The sequence below is a fragment of the Antedon bifida genome, chromosome 6 (assembly GCF_963402885.1).
Source record: "Antedon bifida chromosome 6, ecAntBifi1.1, whole genome shotgun sequence".
Taxonomy (NCBI): Eukaryota; Metazoa; Echinodermata; class Crinoidea; order Comatulida; family Antedonidae; genus Antedon; species Antedon bifida.
The window spans coordinates 20,285,740-20,299,633 of NC_136231.1; the positions used below are offsets into that span (position 1 = coordinate 20,285,740).

At 30.6% G+C, this 13,894-nt stretch overlaps 1 protein-coding gene across 2 annotated transcripts; it reads left to right on the top strand.

The window, feature by feature from the left end:
* The first annotated feature begins 519 nt into the window (after positions 1-519).
* Positions 520-13,661, top strand: LOC144844384 (stimulated by retinoic acid gene 6 protein-like). 2 transcript variants are annotated; one of them, XM_078701274.1, is made up of 20 exons: positions 520-638; positions 1,287-1,411; positions 1,665-1,750; positions 2,034-2,176; positions 2,651-2,783; positions 4,074-4,122; positions 5,235-5,366; positions 6,177-6,278; positions 6,605-6,693; positions 7,383-7,444; positions 7,799-7,860; positions 8,341-8,491; positions 8,872-8,947; positions 9,098-9,173; positions 9,412-9,460; positions 10,127-10,244; positions 10,736-10,840; positions 11,063-11,226; positions 11,515-11,646; positions 12,014-13,661. In XM_078701274.1, the coding sequence occupies exons 1-20, from the start codon at positions 611-613 to the stop codon at positions 12,208-12,210; spliced, it is 2,079 nt and encodes a 692-aa protein (XP_078557400.1). In that variant the 5' UTR covers positions 520-610; the 3' UTR covers positions 12,211-13,661. The 2 variants fall into 2 exon arrangements, with proteins under 2 accessions (XP_078557400.1, XP_078557401.1); XM_078701275.1 differs by lacking the exon at positions 6,177-6,278.
* The last annotated feature ends 233 nt before the right edge of the window (positions 13,662-13,894 follow it).

Below are 13,894 nucleotides of genomic sequence, written 5' to 3' on the forward strand. Positions count from 1 at the left end.
TTAATGTAGTGTCTAAATGTAACAATCATGTATGTAAAATGGGATGTAAGAGGGCGTTTATAAAACTGAAATTTGATATTACTATTTTGTTTATTTCTCTTTTTTTCTGGTCATGATATTCAACCTTGACAATGAATAAGTCAATTTGCTATACTGGAAGTTCGGACTTCCTCGTTTCCGATATAAAGAACATGACTTTACTATTAATTGAGCACATCACGTGTAGGCTTATGTTGAAATATATCAAGCTGTAGGCCTTAATAGACGGCTGACAGACAATGCTTTAAAAGTGATGGACATGTTTACATAAACGAATGCGCTTACATGTTGTTGTTCAATTGCAAATATTAGGCCTACTGTAGCAAATTTTCGTTGTTAATAACGAAGGCTGTAATGCTAACGCATCACTATCTCAGCTATAGTATTGTACTGGGGATTGATATGCTTCATTACACATTAATTGTAAGCAATACCGCCCTGCAGTATTGTAATATTAGGAATGGCAAACAACACCGCTAAAGCATACTGAGTCAAATAGCAAGCAAAATACTTCTGGCGATGGTCGTTGTCGGTTTTCATCATCGATTCCTACATAAGTGATTGGGAAGATATGGCGTCAACGATGGTACAAAACACAAGTAAGATATATCTATCTATCTATACTTATTACAACTACTAGGCATATGCATATCAATGTTTGTACACAAGTTCTCATCAGTAAATTATGCCATCATATATTCCTCCGCAGTCTGGCATATGCAGATGTAGAGCAGAGAAACTCTTTAATGTGATATTGCCCAGTTATTTGATTTATTTTACTTTTTTAAACTTTTTATTATACTTAATTTAGATTTAACGTAGGTAGGCTACTTTAGAACGATACAAAAATGTAGTTATTATATGAAATTTTTGATATATACCGGTAAAGATGTCATTAACATTTACAAATAACGATTACAATTATTCAAACTGTTGATGAATTAGAAAAACAACCCACAACATTTAATTAATTGTAGTTCAATATAAGGCCACCCTGACAGATAATTTAGATTTAACGTAGTTAGGCTACTTTAGAGAGGATACAACAACGGCTAGTTATGATATGACATTTTTGATATAATGATGTCATTAACATTTAGAAATAACGATTACAATTATTCAAAGTGTGGATGAATAAGAAAAAAACCCACATCATAAACACATTTAGTTTAATTGTAGTTCAATATACGGCCACCCTGACAGCCATCTGCATAGCAAAATGATATGTTATGTTTTATCTAATGTAGACACCGGTGGTGTTTTCTTTGAGTTATCAGCATCAATGGCAAATAATTTGACAGATGATGAAAACCTTTGCTTAGAAGCAACGTACAGCTTTACTGATTGGTTGAAATGGAGTCAACTTGCTTCCGTAAGTATCGTCAAATATGAATAATTACATAATTGGGCTGGTTTCACATTTTATTGAATTAAGAAGAACATAGAAATGGTCAATACAATAACATCTGCACCAGCCAAGGAAATACTGTATAAATATTAATATATGATATAAGGCCTAAGTCTTGCAGTTACTCGCGTTTAAAACAATTAATAGCATTTTGACAAAGTACTGTTTCGCTTTTCTTTAAATTCGATGGATAAAAACACATTTTTTTCATTTGTAGATATGTATTATAGTATTATTTACCCTTCTTCAAAGACGGAAGAGACTTTATTTGGAATGCAATTCTGGTATTCCAGGTGTCATATAGTAAGTAGATCAAAGTGGCGTCCCATTCAAACTTCCATAGTGAAGTGAGTAGGCATAGCAAATCATTTGAACTTGAATTTGAAACTAAAAATGATGTAAAAAAAGTGAATTAGGGGTACCAGCTCTTATTCCTGTAAGTTAAAATACCTTCAGTGCCCGGAATGGTCCTATACAGTAAAACCAAATCGATAAGTATGTGTTTTATCGATTTTTCTTATGAATACTGTGGTCGTGACGATGTTTTGTTATCTGTAGCTAATCGTATTATTCATTCTTGTTACAGCCCTGTAAATTTAGTGGACGCCTACAGTGACAGATTCACATTTGCAAGTGCTTTTTGTAGTTCGTTGAAATGTGTCCTAGATTTGTTTTCGGGTGTCAGTTATTTCGAAATAGATACTACACATGTAGCTGATATATGGAAAGGTAAATCAACAGATTAACATCACATTAATGTATATCTGTTATTTATGTGTGTTACTTGCATGGATCCAACTAAAATGTCTATATTACATCATTCGGAAAGGAGGGTTTTAAGGCGAGGATACATAACCCCTAATTAACCTGCATATATAGCCATTTTTGTAGTGAGGATTGGAAACGAGGACTGATTCGGGATCCATCTATCTAACTAAAATAGAAATAAAGCATTTTAATAATAATCAATCATTTAAACACTTTTACAATTAGTAAAATGAAAAACGGAGGTGTTGATACGTTATACATCATAATATAGACTGTCATCAACTCTTTTCTCCGAAATACACTATGTACATACAGAATATAAAATAAATATAGGCCTATAGCTAATTGATTTTATTTTGTGAGAGGATTAACTTTAAATGTTCCCAAACCTTCTAAACTGATAACTATGTTTTAAAAATTATTTGTATATTCTAGGAACGGTGAATATTATCACGATAGCATTTAACGTTCTTCTCATCAGTGTAGCTTTCTACCCAATATTTATATGTCTTTCAACGCAATACAAACTCATAGGGAACGCTATTGGACTCATGTACACTACATATTGGTAAATATACAAGCTTAAATTACGTCTTATACAAACTTAAATTACGTCTTATACAAACTTAAATTACGTCTTATACAAACTTAAATTACGTCTTATACAAACTTAAATTACGTCTTATACAAACTTAAATTACGTCTTATACAAACTTAAATTACGTCTTATACAAACTTAAATTACGTCTTATACAAACTTAAATTACGTCTTATACAAACTTAAATTACGTCTTATACAAACTTAAATTCGTTTATGTATGGTTACTCTTGATCATATTCTAAAAAGAAACATTTCTGTAATGGGCCTACATGCAATTTGAATCACCCGCAAGTAATTGAAACAATCACGACGCCACGAATCATCCGAACTGTTGCTGGTGATTGGTCAATTCATTTGCGTTGCGCCTACGTCTTTAGGGTTTCGTCGAAACATTTATTATTAGGAGTGACAGTGCATATTTAATATAGCATGACGCAGATGATTCCTTGTTTAGGACTATTTGTACAGTCCGTATTCTGATGAGTTTTTCTTTGGAGCTTCTGAATGAACTGCTCCTTTCTTTATTCTAAAGTTTGTTGAGCATACAGTATGTAAATGTATATTGTTGTATGATGGAAACGCTTGGTTGTCTGTAAAATAAATATTTAAATTGTACTACTAATTGTCGACTTTGGTTCTCAGTGACTAACATACTTAAAAATGTATTGTCCCTCTGAAAAAATGATTCTTTACAACATTTTTGTTGAATATGCCATTTTAATGTAACATAATAGTTATCCACTTTGACCAAAAATTGAATCGAAAAAAAATATATTTACCTGAAAAAAAATGTAATTGAAAGCAAAAATGTTCAAATTGGCTGCCAGCCAATGGGTTTTTGGTTGAATTTAACCATTTATTTTGTCATTTTATAAGTGAAAACATTATTTGTTTCGTTTTTTTTCTACTGAACTGATTAACTTTATTAAAACTACAAAATAACATATTAAAAGTCTGATTTAATTAATCTTAATTTTTCATGTTTTTGGGGGACAATACATCTTTAACAGTCCCTATTATTGTCGGTTCAAGATCGTCCAGCAGTGTGTAATTAGCATAACCAGGGAAGAGTTAAATTACAATTATAATTTAACTCTTCCCTGGCATAACTTAGTTTTGAAAGCGAGGCCTATTTCCTTTTAATACATTGTTACAAAATAATGAATTCCCATTGATATTACATTACTTCATGATGAAATGTCATTGTTGTATTTATAATTTATTATTAAATTTGTATGTATACATTTCTTTTTCCAGGGCTTTCTATTACACTTATAATCTAATTGCGTGTCACGATATAGTAGAGGTAAGTTTTTACTTAATTTATTTTATACTAATAACGGTATTTATTCATTTTAGATTGGATATTGATAAAACATATTGCATCATAGGATGAAAGGGCAGCTACAGAATTACTTGTATACACATAACGATCTCCATTACACAAGAAGAATACAGTAATACAATAGATTTACCACAAGCGTGTTATAAATTAGTAATTCGAAACATCTGCAAACTGACTGGGTGCGCTGTTTAAACATGAATTTAGGTTAGGTTCGTGGAGGTTTTCTAAAATCACGATGTATGCTCTAGCCAGTTCAGCTAGCCTAGAGGATATAGAATCATCCATCATTGTTGAATTATACATTGACATTTTACTGTGTAAAAAACACAATTAATCGTTTACGGTATATTGTGAAGAGAATTTAACTGTGTCAACATGTTGCAATTCTATTTTTCTTTTTGACTATAACATGTAGCGTTCAATAATTTATTACAATTCCAAAAATGTCATGTTTTTATTGTAAATGATGACTTTACATTGTATTATAGGTTTGACTTATCCAGTAGTTAAAACGTTAATTCAGAATTAAAGATGTATTGTCCCCCTGAAAAAATAATTCTTAAACATTTTGTTGTTGAATATGCCATTTTAATATTACATAATGTTTATCCACTTTGACCAAAAATTGGATCGAAAAAAAATGTATTTACCTGAAAAACGTGTAATTTAAAGCAAAAAATCGTTAAATTGGCTGCCAGCCAATGGATTTTTGTCTGAATTTAACCATTTATTTTGTCATTTTATAAGTGAAAACATTATTTTTTCCCGGTTTTTTTTCTTTGGAAATGATTAAGTTTGTTAAAACTACAAAATAACCTATTCAAATCTGATTTAATTAATCTTCATTTTTTATGTTTTTGGGGGACAATACATCTTTAATACAAAAATGAATACAGTTATTCCCGCTCATGATTACATTGTTGCTATCCTACACTATTATTTTTAGCTCTTCAAATACTACGTTTCAGTTGTTATTGCTACAAGATATTCTGGAGAATGCTATGCAATTAACATGACTCTACTCTTAAAACAATGATAAAATAATAGTAGTATTTTGTTTTTTTATTTTCCAGGTCAATGGTATGCCCAATACGTTGTATTTAAATTCTCCAGTGTTGGTGTGTTATGTCATTCTATTAATTCGGTTTACATGGGGTCTATGTAAAACTGCTATGGAAATATACTTGAAAAGGAGAACACAACAGGTAAGAATCAATCAACAATATCAAATATATATTCATTATAAAAATAAGAATGTAAATTTGATATTGGTATTCATCAATAACACAATCTTTACAATTATTATCATTAATCGCAGGATAAAAATTAAGTTACTTTGATTAAACTCACTTACTTTTATCATATTATTTTGTTTTCGAAAACCAAATCTAATTACGTTGTCTACCTTTTGAAGCACTTTTCATTATGAAAACAATTTCAGATGCAAGTGAAGCATTATTTTAGTTATTAGCTAATACATGTAATATGACATCTCCAATTACAACATTAATAATATTAACACCTCTTTACTCAACCCATACTCTTAATATTTTATTGAAACGCTTAAAACGCTTAAATTACATATTTCAATATTGTATACGGTAACGTTCGAGATTATTAGCAACCACGACGATAGATAAATCTTGCACTGTAATCTTTTTTGTTTTTTTTTACTTTGATTTTTCCTAATATTGTCTATGTGTTGTACTAGTAAAATGATTGTATTGTTTTCTTAATACTATTATATATGTTTGTTTTACCGAACATCGTCAAATAAATATTTTCTATAACATAGCCTATACTTTTTAAATAAAAGTCCTGTAGAACAAGATAGTTTGTAGTAGTGATGATATGATAGAACTTTTCTTTCCTGATTTTACAGTCACATACTAAAATAACTTTCACATTAATATCTCTCCATCTCTCTTTAAAACTCTTTATAATTTTTGTTTTCGAAACTAAAAACACGTTTTCTCAGAACTAAAAATACTTTAACATAACGTTTTATTCCACAGCACAACCGTCACCAATATATAAACACTCTCCGAAAATCGCTTTCATCCAAAAAAGAAAATTGGCCTGCATGCATTTTGAAATCTCAATTCCAAGATAAACAGGTTCACATATATTTTCTTCCAGTAGGCTAGACGAGTAAACATGTACTCGAAAATTTAAACGAATGTTCCCTCCGAATTTTATTTCAAATGGATGAATATAATCCACACCTTTATTTTATCAGAGTGCCTAATGACTAATTTTTAAATTAAATTTATTGTAATTATATAACAAAATACGGATCAAGAATCGAAATTGATATCGAAAGTATACAACAAATTAACTTCAGTTTGTTTAACTTTGAACTTCTCAACTATTTTTATCAAACAAGATATAAAGCAAATTGTTAGTAACTGTTTCTTAAATGTACCACATGCTTATTTTTCAGTTGTTTTTTCCCAAAAACACAGAAGTTGATTTTAATGAAACTCATTATTATGTATACGTCAATCAGTTGTTGACAAATAAGGATTCAGCGTAAGTAGGTTATTATTGAACTTGTTTGCTAGTCATTAAAACTAATATAGTTCGCTCTAAAAAGAAAATTAAATTGAGACTTTTCTAGGAAATCACTCAACCGGCCGTGAGATGTAATGGTTTAAAAAACATTGCAACTTATAATTCAGCTCCTCTCGTGCATCCACTCTCTCTGTGTGTCAAACTCGATACCTCTCAGTGCCTCTGTTACTATAAGCACATGAATGAATGAATAGTTTAATAGTGATTTCCAGGAAGTTTTTACTCCCTGATATATCGTCACTATTTTTTCAAGAACTCGTATCTCAACAAAACATAGGGTGGATGTTTTTTTTGTTTTTGTTTTGTATTTAGGCCTATCCTTGTAAATATGTAATACATTGGAAAATTGCCACAGATTCCAGTAAGAAAAATTATGATAAATTTATTCTAGTTTTATTAAAGTATTTTGAATTATTTCTCATTAAAAAAGTAACTATGAGGCTTGTTGATTATTTTTTCTTATTATTGTTCAAAAAATGTTTTCTTTACCAAAACTTCGTATAACTAAAACATATCATAAGTGCACATATTGAGTAGGCCTACAAAACTAAATTTAAATAAAAAATAAAAATACGCGGTTTTAAAAGATGAAAAACTTTATAAGAAATATATAATTCCGTAAGTGCTAACAATGTTTTTCATTTCAGGGATGATGCTCCGATTTCTAAACTTCAGCAATTTGCACAAATATTTTACAAATCTGTTCCAGGTAAAGCATTAATATAAACAGGGTTATGGTTATAACCAGGATTATTGTAATGTACATAATTGTTTAAAATCGTACTTATATTATTATTATGAATTGAATATTTTTTTTTGTAACTACGATGCCACCTTGGTAATAATGGAAAGCGCTTAGGAGCTTTGAGCATTAAACGCCATAAGATAGCTAGATGACATCATTTAATCGGAGTACAAATCAAGCCACTAACTATTACACCAGCAGCACCAACACAGAAATTTGACGCCATACTTTTTAAATTACAAAATAAAAGTAAAATACAAAATACTTTACCTACAAATATACCACTCGTATTAAAATGTTTCTTAAATTATGTTATAGGTTTCAAGTATTCGAGGAGATTTGTAAGCACTATTGCACTGTCATCTTTAGCCATTTATCAGGTACAATACTTAATTTATTGTATTTATAATGTTGGAATTACACCAAGCATTTTCCATTGATGAAATTGATATCGGCGTCTACAAGCAAGAATGTAGACGTTTGGAGCGACTCGACAAGAAGCTTGGAAACACAGACACCGATCAAAATAACATACCTGGGATATCATACAGCTTGTTCTGTGACGAATTGTTTTGGCACTCAAAGATTCCTTCATTTTAGCAGTTTCTAAAGTTTTATTGATTTCAATATTATTGTTGGCAAATTTAGGTCTTTTTTCTAAAGTATATAATCAGGGAACAGTAAATTTCGCTCTTTTCTGAGTAAGGTAATTTTGAGTTAGCAAATAGGGAGTAAGAGCCTGTAAACATGGCATATTTTTTTTTACTACGGTACTGTTGCAGTCGTTTCACTATACATAGTGTTTGGTAAAGAATGCATCATTTCTACATAAATTGTAAAGACCGTTTTGGTATTTTTAGGTATGGATTAGCTACGTGTCAATTGTTTCAGATAGTCTTCAAGAATTTACAGATGCGGTATCAGACAACAGTACGTCATACAGTGAAATTGCCGAACTCCTAAATCTGACTATACTTATTTCTCTAGAAGAAGGTTTTAAGATTTCAAAAGGTAAACTACCCTTTAGGTTGAGTTGTGGGTGTCGCAGCGACCTTCGAATTACGAGAATGAAAGAGAAAAAAAGAATTTGGTGAAATAATTGATTAGATTCTTAAGATATGGTATTGGGCTCTTTCCAGATATAGTCGTAGTACATCAAAAATGGTCATATCTCTAATATAACGAAATACGATGGATGTAATTTACTTTAGAATAAATCTAACTGTTTTGGCTTTTTTTTAAACTTCGTACACAATATAATCAAGCAATGGGTCGAAGATAAACCTTCCTGATTCCGAATTTTCTGGATCAATAGAAGGTTTGTTTTGTATTAAATGTGGATATTGAAAATGTTGGTAACGTCAAGATAATTCCATTTATTTTCATTTCAGATTCATTTCTTTTCACTTCATATGTCGCCATTGGTATTACAGTGTTTTTTATTGTTCGTGCTGTTCTATCATACAGGTGTGTATCATTTTCAAATTTTGTTTCATTGTCTAATAAATTAAACTAATACAATGTTCTTCTTTCTGTAATTATATAAAATAATAATATTAAAAACCTAGCACCAAACATGAAAAGCTAACATAAAGGTTGTACTTATTTTGGTTTCAGGCGGGATACGTTGATGATGTACAAAGGAGATTTTTCGTTCTGTCCCAATGAACCGTTTCCGAATTGGATGGTCATAGTAAGTACCACATCACCGCAAATTTCGCTGGGAATTTTTTTTAAATATTGGATACCAACTATTGTTATAATATTTTATAATAATATATATTACAGTAGAACACATCTTCAGTGGGATATGTTTCTGTATTATACATGCTTCCATTATTGTATTGTATTGTTTGGCACCAACTGAGAGAAAGTATTATGGTAGTATAGTTTCCAGTTATTTAACACGATTAATTTCATTTTTTCCCAAGGTATCTGGCTTCCGATATACCGGTTACCACATAGCATATACGATATGGGGTAAATACAAGTATAACATAATTATATCGAAAATAATGTATATTTTAGTATGTACAGTAGGCCTACTTTAAATATTAACATTTTTTTTATAATATTTATACTACAATTGGTGCTTTCATCATCATGGCCAAACTTAATTAAAACGTGAACCGGTAAATCCAACATATTACCTGATTCTCAGTGCTGTATCTCCACATACTGCAATGTTTAGTAAGGACTATTTGGTAAAACAGCATCTTATTTGTATCACATGTGTTGCCTGTAAGGCACTGTTAAGGGTTAGGTTATGGTATATGATACTAATCTATGCATATGAAACACATGTGATGATGTAGTATCAAGTATTTCTATACTACTGGAGACATCTAAATACAGAATTGGGTGAGCATATTAGAAGTGGGATGGAGAATTAGAAGTGGTTGTAGTTCACTAACATAATGGACATCCAATATCAAAATAAATTGTGTAGGTGTATAAGTTCCAGAGACATGGTTTCTAATCCTGGTTCAACCTAAATTCGTTCCGTTTGTGGATTCACTATTGTATATGTATAATCATTTAAAAAAAATGTACATTCTATTTCATTGAAAGCTAAGATAACGTATTGTGCTTAATGTTTAGGGTTGAAAAAAATCATATAAATATATTATACTTGTATATTTGCAGGTTGTTTTCTTCTTCAAAGTACTTTATGGTTGGTTACTCTCTTTTGTATATTCTTCATCATTCATCCGTTTCAAGATGGAAGGTATACCATCGTTACGCAGTTTATCAAGGAATATGGGTAAGTTTGCTTTTTTCTCGGTAATTCAGACCAAACATGTATGTATTAAGATTGAAAGAGATTCGTATTAGGGAGTAAACGCTAACGTTAACTTAATGCTATTTCCAAACATGCAATGTGCAAGCTCCGCCCACTTTGTAAACAATCCCCTATTTACGTCGTCGAGAACCGTTCCTAATATATGATATTATAAAGAAAATCATTACATTTATGCAGAAAAGAAAATGATAAATTATATATATATTATATTATATAAGTCAAACAATAAGAATTGTTTCATTGCAATGCTGTCACCAATCAATACAAATTTACATCGTATGTCTTTAATACGAGCGGCGTAAGCTGCATTCACGATACATGCTTGCGTTATACTGTCCGTAGTGTAGTGTATTGGCTAAATTAAACTTATACATATCACGTTGACGTCATCTGTTACAGATAAGATTCTCGTACAAAAACCCCTTATTTATTATTTATGATTATTGTTTTAGGCTGAGTTTGGTAGGAACGTATGCTTTCTACTACTTGCAAGCATTAGGAGCTTTCCTGTTTTTCCTTCAAAATTATGGTGATGGTGTACTTGGATTAGACAACAGGTATTTACTATTTATGCTCACATTATTTACAACTAAAACAAGTAGACCTAACATTGGATTGGACATATCACGTTGACGTCAGGTATTTACTATTTATGCTCACATTATTTACAACTAAAACAAGTAGACCTAACATGACTAATGATGGACGAAGAATAACTAAGAATATAATTGCATTATCAAAGGCCTTTCATAATGTCTGTATTAATTTTTCGTTTGCAGAAGATACTTTCACAACGCTACATACGTGCTTATATTTTACAATGTCGTAATCGGGTTAGCCTCCTGCCTAATGCGCATTGTGAAGGCAGTGCTTTTTGGTTTATACTACCTTGGACGGCTGGATCGGTGTTTATTAATGCGAGGCTGGGAACTTTGGGATACAGGTAATATATAGCTGTGTCATAGAATCATTTATTTTATCTGACACTACATGAATATACTAAAAGTCAATCTCGTCAATGGCATTCTAATCAAGTTTCAGCTGAAACAGTACAATCGATTATACTTTCTTTTAATTTAAAAACAAATAATGATAATAGTAGATGTCATTGATGATTTGATCCTAGATTTTCGACAACACGATACTTTTAAGGACAGAAATGTCAAAGAAATTCTTACAACTCACTAAACACCCTGGTTTAGTACACTGAATTTTAAGTTCTATTTTTTAGGTTATCGTTCTTATCTTGGATTCTTGCGTTTGGAAATTGTTCACACACATCCAGTTCTTGTATGCTTTTGTCAATTCCTTCATACAAGTGCGTCTCAGAAAAGGTCAACCAATTCAATCTCACAGACTCCAGGTAACGTATATAATGTTTCTTTGGGTTTCTATAGTAAATCTTGCTTTAAAAAATACAGATCCACCCCAATTTTAAAGTTCCTTACCAATTTTAATATTCCTTTGCACACAAAAAATTAATATTCTGCAGCTGTTTTTCTGTTTTGAAAGCTCTTTTTTTTTTCTGGACGTTCAGTTTCTTCTGGACTCAATAGAGTCATATCATCGCTATTTGATGACGACGAAATACAAGCAACGATCTGTAACTAAATCTATTACAAATCAATTAGGTATAACAGGTCCGTATTATATGGTGTTTATTGTACGTCTAGGTAGAATTGTTGCAAAGGTTAGTATTCTTATTAACAAAGCTTTTTCCTGTTTTACAGATGTCAAGCTTAGGTACTTTTCAAGTAATAGGCCTACTAATAGTGAGACTGTAACCCCAGAGAAAGGTGAAAGACGTCGAAAGGTAGCGCGTAACCGGTGGTTTGTTGCCATTACGCTGTATCGCAACCGAAAGCTTGTGGCATATAGATCTCCAAAAATAAGTGATTTGAAGAAAGAAGAACCAAGCATAGTGTAACAGCCTAATTAGCAGTATTATCAGGTGTGCCGATGAGAACCCATTGCTTGTTTTGTAAAATTGTGGGCGGTTCGCGCTTTTTCTGCAAGCAAGCTGTATAGATTGATATGTTTTTGATAATTGTTCAACAATTAATCAAATTGCACTCAGAAAAACAGACTTTCAGAAAAACAAATCTTTCAGAAAACCAGATATTTTCGGTTTGGTTGTGTTCATACTTCGTATCAACTCTTCCAAAACCGAACCGAAAATTTTCTGAGATTTGTTTTTCTGAAAGTCTGTTTTTCTAAGTGCAATTTAATTCATTGTTGAACTATTATAAAAAAAAAACATATCAACAGTAAAAACAGTACATTTTTATAGAGACTAACATCTATTTTATTATCTGACAACAATAAATAATATAAACCTATTAATATATTGATATAAACAGTAAACTTTAATTTATTTCCTGCTTTTTTTTATGAAAGTCTTTGTTATCTGTGCTCAGATAACAACGTGTTATATAACTATATTAATTTTTTATTTCAACACATTAATCTTTTAAATCAGAGGCACAGTCTCAATGAGATGTGCAACAAGTTCACATTGAATAATAAAACAAACAAATTAGACATAATTACATGATATTAAAGTAAACTGAGAAAGATTAAAAAAAGAAATGTTGTTCCCAACTTCCGCATACCACACTGAAAGTGTTAAATAGTGGCTATCTTATCTATTTTGAACAATATCATAAGTGGTCTAATGGTTAGGACATCTGCGCATATGAGGTAGGATGTTCCGAGTTTGATTCTCGATTGGGTGGAAAAAAGCTCAGAGTGCCTCACCTTTTTTTTATATATTCTCCAATTTACTTTAATTGAAAATAGTTATCGTACAAAGAAACTTCACATTCATACACACTTTGACAAATGTTTACAAAAATGTTGTTCAAAAGAAAAATACAAATACAACAGTACATTGATAGTGATTCCTTTGCCAGTTACTGTGGAGATTCAGTCAACTTACTTAAAAAAAGCAGAGTTTGCATTGAGGCGGGACAGGCGGAAAATTTGAAGTGGACAAAGTAAGGAAGTATTAGTTATTATTATTATTATTTGTTTATTAAGTTTTAGGTAAACAAATAAACGAAAAGATGTTGTTTAATAGGAAGTAATGTTAAAATATTATATGTAATAATCATTTTAAAATTAAATTATCTAATCTTTAGTGATATTAACACTTGTAAGGCTTCTATATAAGTTGTAGAAAAAAATAAACGTCACACATTAGGTTATACATTATTGTCGTTTTGACGACGAATATTTTTGTGAAAAGCAAATTTGTATATTAAATATTTTATATAGCCCTATTAGTATAATGGTGTTCGTGGTGTTTGTTTTTCTTTTTTTTGTGAACAATGTTGTTTCTGTTCCAATACACGGAGGGTAAGTTATTTTTGTATTAATTTATGACTAAAAGCTCTTTTTTTAACAAGCCATTGGCATTCACAGGTTTCTAGAACTTATGGCAATACAATCGTCATTATTGCCTTGTTTTTAAGAACAATTATTTTTGGCTAACGAAAATATATATTTTCCAAATTTACGATGCTAAATGATATAAAGATATTATGATAATATTAAAACAAACTCAGATTCTTTTTCTGATGATGAATTGAACAATTCACTAAAAGTGTCCT